Source organism: Diadema antillarum, unplaced genomic scaffold, assembly GCF_040938485.1.
Source record: "Diadema antillarum isolate AM-2024a unplaced genomic scaffold, OU_Dant_1.0 seq00002679_RagTag, whole genome shotgun sequence".
Taxonomy (NCBI): domain Eukaryota; kingdom Metazoa; phylum Echinodermata; class Echinoidea; order Diadematoida; family Diadematidae; genus Diadema; species Diadema antillarum.
In genome coordinates, this window is record NW_027273279.1 from 1 (window position 1) to 3543 (window position 3543).

General features: G+C 41.2%; 1 protein-coding gene across 1 annotated transcript; it reads right to left on the minus strand.

Moving 5' to 3' along the window:
- Positions 1–44: 44 nt before the first annotated feature.
- Positions 45–3213, minus strand: LOC139715045 (integrator complex subunit 6-A-like). Its single transcript, XM_071626670.1, has 3 exons — positions 3025–3213; positions 1726–1857; positions 45–308 (listed from the first exon to the last, which is right to left on the minus strand). The coding sequence occupies exons 1-3, from the start codon at positions 3203–3205 to the stop codon at positions 226–228; spliced, it is 396 nt and encodes a 131-aa protein (XP_071482771.1). The 5' UTR covers positions 3206–3213; the 3' UTR covers positions 45–225.
- Positions 3214–3543: the final 330 nt, after the last annotated feature.

Here is a 3543-nt window from a genome sequence, read left to right on the forward strand (position 1 = left end):
CCTTGCATGAGTCTGTGAACCTCCAATATTGCACACAAAGGAGACTGTATTATTCATCTTTATAATCGGCAAGGTCTCGGAAGATTTGCTTCCTAAATAACCTGTACAGACCAGAAGTTATCAATTCCTGTCTTGTAATATGAATCTCACACAGTCAAAGAGAGGATTTCTGGTGGGAGGGGACATAGGTCACAGCATTCGTAAGTCTTGACCTAGTTGCCTAGGCTAGATCTTACCCAGCGGTGGCGTGTTCCCGTCCACCCGGTCCACCTCTGGTGGCAGCGGGGACTGGTGTCCAACTGACCTCACTGAAAGACAGAAAACCAGGGAGGTTTAGACTGCAGTGTCCAAGCTCTGGCTTGGCAAACCTTGGTCCCACACCTCCACAGGCTTGAAGTAGCAGAGGAACACTACATCATTGTGCCATGTATCATTACAGGGAGAACACAACATACAAACAACCTCATACCAAGCTTGCCTAAACTGTGCATTTATCCTTGATTTGTTTCAATGGTTAACAGTGAGAGTCCATAGTTACCAAACTTTGGTTTCTCGTTCCTACCTGCTTACTTAACTGCACACGATTGATCACCTTGGATTGTTAACACAGTGGACTGCTAAATTACCTAATCTGAAAAAAATTCATGTTTGTTTTGTCTAAACAATTATCATCTTAACCCGTTGAGGACGAGTCCCGAGTATACTCGGGCAGGTGTCTATGGGAAATGCGTATTGTAGCAAAATCAAACCGTCCTCAACGGGTTAACATTCACTCAGCTCATAAACTTCAATGAATAGACTCATTTCCAAGAGTATCCCACCTTGATTAACATGACCATTTAAAGTAGCCTGATGCAATTCCATTTATTCAATCAAAAATAATAACAATAATAATAATAAATCCTTTCTCTTTTGGATTTTTGTACTGACAAAATGTTGATATGATCTTTCATTTTGTTCTCCATGACGTAATCTCTTCCTTTAAATTTCTCATCTCATCAGAATTTAAATCAAACTATTACAATTTCCTCTGTCTTACTACTTTTGTTTATACATTTCTGAGAAATCAGGAATTACAGGCTGGTTCTTGCCTCTACACATTGGCTAAATCAAGGAGGATGCATAAATCTGATTTTGCTGCTCTTTCCTTTTCAATACCTTGTTTAAAGAGAAATCTGCTTGTCCCATAGAGTAGGTAATTACATTTCATACACATCCCTGCTGCAAGCTTTGTAGAGGTCATTTGTATGCTGTGTTGAGATCACTCAGATTTGTTGCACAATGTCACATGGAAGATGATGTTATCAGGTCTACCGTCCCTTACCATTCCCTTCAATGTTTCTCTGTGTCCAGTATCTACAGTGTGGATTTAATCCTCCAAAGACAGTTACTTCTTTGGCACAAATGTTAATAGGTGACTGAAGTTAGGGGAACAAATGCAAACCATTATCATACTATAGGGGACTACTGACTACTTTGAGTAATTTTGTGGATTCTTTGACAATAGTGTTGAATCATTGAGCAACTGTCCCCCATAGGATGAACACGAGTATTTAGCGAAAATGGTCAGATCACCCTTAAAGGCATTTCAGAACTGAGATTTACCTAAAACTGTATTAAACATTTACCTGGTATACTATACACTCAATATTTTTCTTAAACGAGTCTACTATGTGGGTTAGTGTAGACACAGAGGACAGAAGAACAGAATGAGGTGCTACTTACGCTCTCCATTAGGAAGGACTGGGTCTGGACCAAATTTTTCGAAATGGACGACAACTCCGCTCTGGACTTTCTGGACCAGAGACTCAAGGCACTGATTGAGTGTCTTCATTGATGTGACTGTGTATGACCGACCTACAACCAAACAGACAGAATAGAAAAGCAGAGAAGTAAGAGTCTGATATTGGTGCATTCTATTTCTGTAAACTACAAGAAGGCAGCAAATTTACTGCTACAGGTATATAAAACATGCATATCTATCATTATGACTATTAGCTAGTGACTCTTGCATGGGGTTGTTGGAGTCTATCATATCAAAAATGTCAAGTACAAATGCAGAAAAAAGACATAGAACTGTATACAGCTTCTAACATATCGTGGAATTACGAAAACATAAAAAATGCTATCTGTGATTTGCCTTAGTAGGTTCCGAAAGGGGAACCTATGCTTTAAATGCTATGAACATATCACAATGTTTTATTCCAACTGTAAGCATTTCCAACTTTAATTTGATCCTGGTGATACAAGGATGCTCAAAGTGCTTTATGGTTTCTAAAGCCCTGTGTAAACAGGGCTTCAAACTGCAACGTTGGGACAATGCCCACAGAACAAACTTCCTTGCCTCAGTCAATAAAACCGCAGGAGAGAGCAAGGGATACCATTCTAATAGACACACACCAAAAGCCTCCTCTGGGTAGGTTTCTATGAAGGGGGCGTGTCCACTGATGCGACTGCCCTTCCCACCAGCCAGCGCCGCCTATTGATCTAGATTGTGCACATCTAGGTAGGCAATCGTGCTAGTTAACAAAACATGGCTAGAATCTCTGATACTGAACTCAACTACCAATAGAGATCAATGGTTACAATCCATGCACATGATCAGCGCTCAGCTTGTCAATCATTCTCTGTCTGCAATGTTGTGCATGTGTGTTGAGTGTATCAAAGGAATGTTACTGCCATTGCATTCTAATAGAGGGTTGACGGGGTAATGTTGCGGTAATGTCAGGGTGATGTCGAGGCAATCATCCGAGCGGACAAGGGTAGATTTTGGCAGAAGTTACAGCGACAACGTCCGAGCAACATTTTGCAGGGACTGTTTTAACAGGTAGGGTAAAAAATATTACCTGGACACTACCAAGACGTTGTCACGGTAACTAGTTTGAAAGGCTCTGTTAAAACAGGGCTAAGAGTGGGAAGGACATCCAAGCACTAGCATATTTTTTACTCACTGCCATACCCACTTGTACTGTAGCTCAAGAAAAAGAAATGTAAAGAGTTGATGGGAAAAAGGGGAATACAAACCTCCTGTGACATCACACATACTGCTGATGGGAGAATCGTCCACATTCACCAGGCTGCTTGTTGGCCCCATACGCTCCTTCTCCCCGGCCACGCCCGGCAACCGTAGGACCAGAGCAAAGAGACGCTGATCCCACCTGAAGGGCTCTCTTGTCAGTTCACTGCCCGGCAGTGGCAGACTCATTGGTAGTGACAGCTGGGCGGAGAGACATAAAATACTAAATGGTCATGGGGAAAATTCAGACACAAACACTCTCACACCACTATTCATGGCATTACTCTTTACTATGGCATTCACCTAAACTTGCCTTGACGAAAAATGGTTGTCTTCATTCGTGAGTACAATTTCAAAGTTTTCTACCTCACACAAGTTCTCATTTTCTTCCTATAGAAAGTAGAAAGTAAATATGCAAAAGATACCCAATGGCCCAATAATGCTGACAGGCTCTAACAACTGGATGAAAAATTCAAAGATTTGGAATCAGCAGCAATTACAACTGTATGTCTTTCAAAATCTTAATA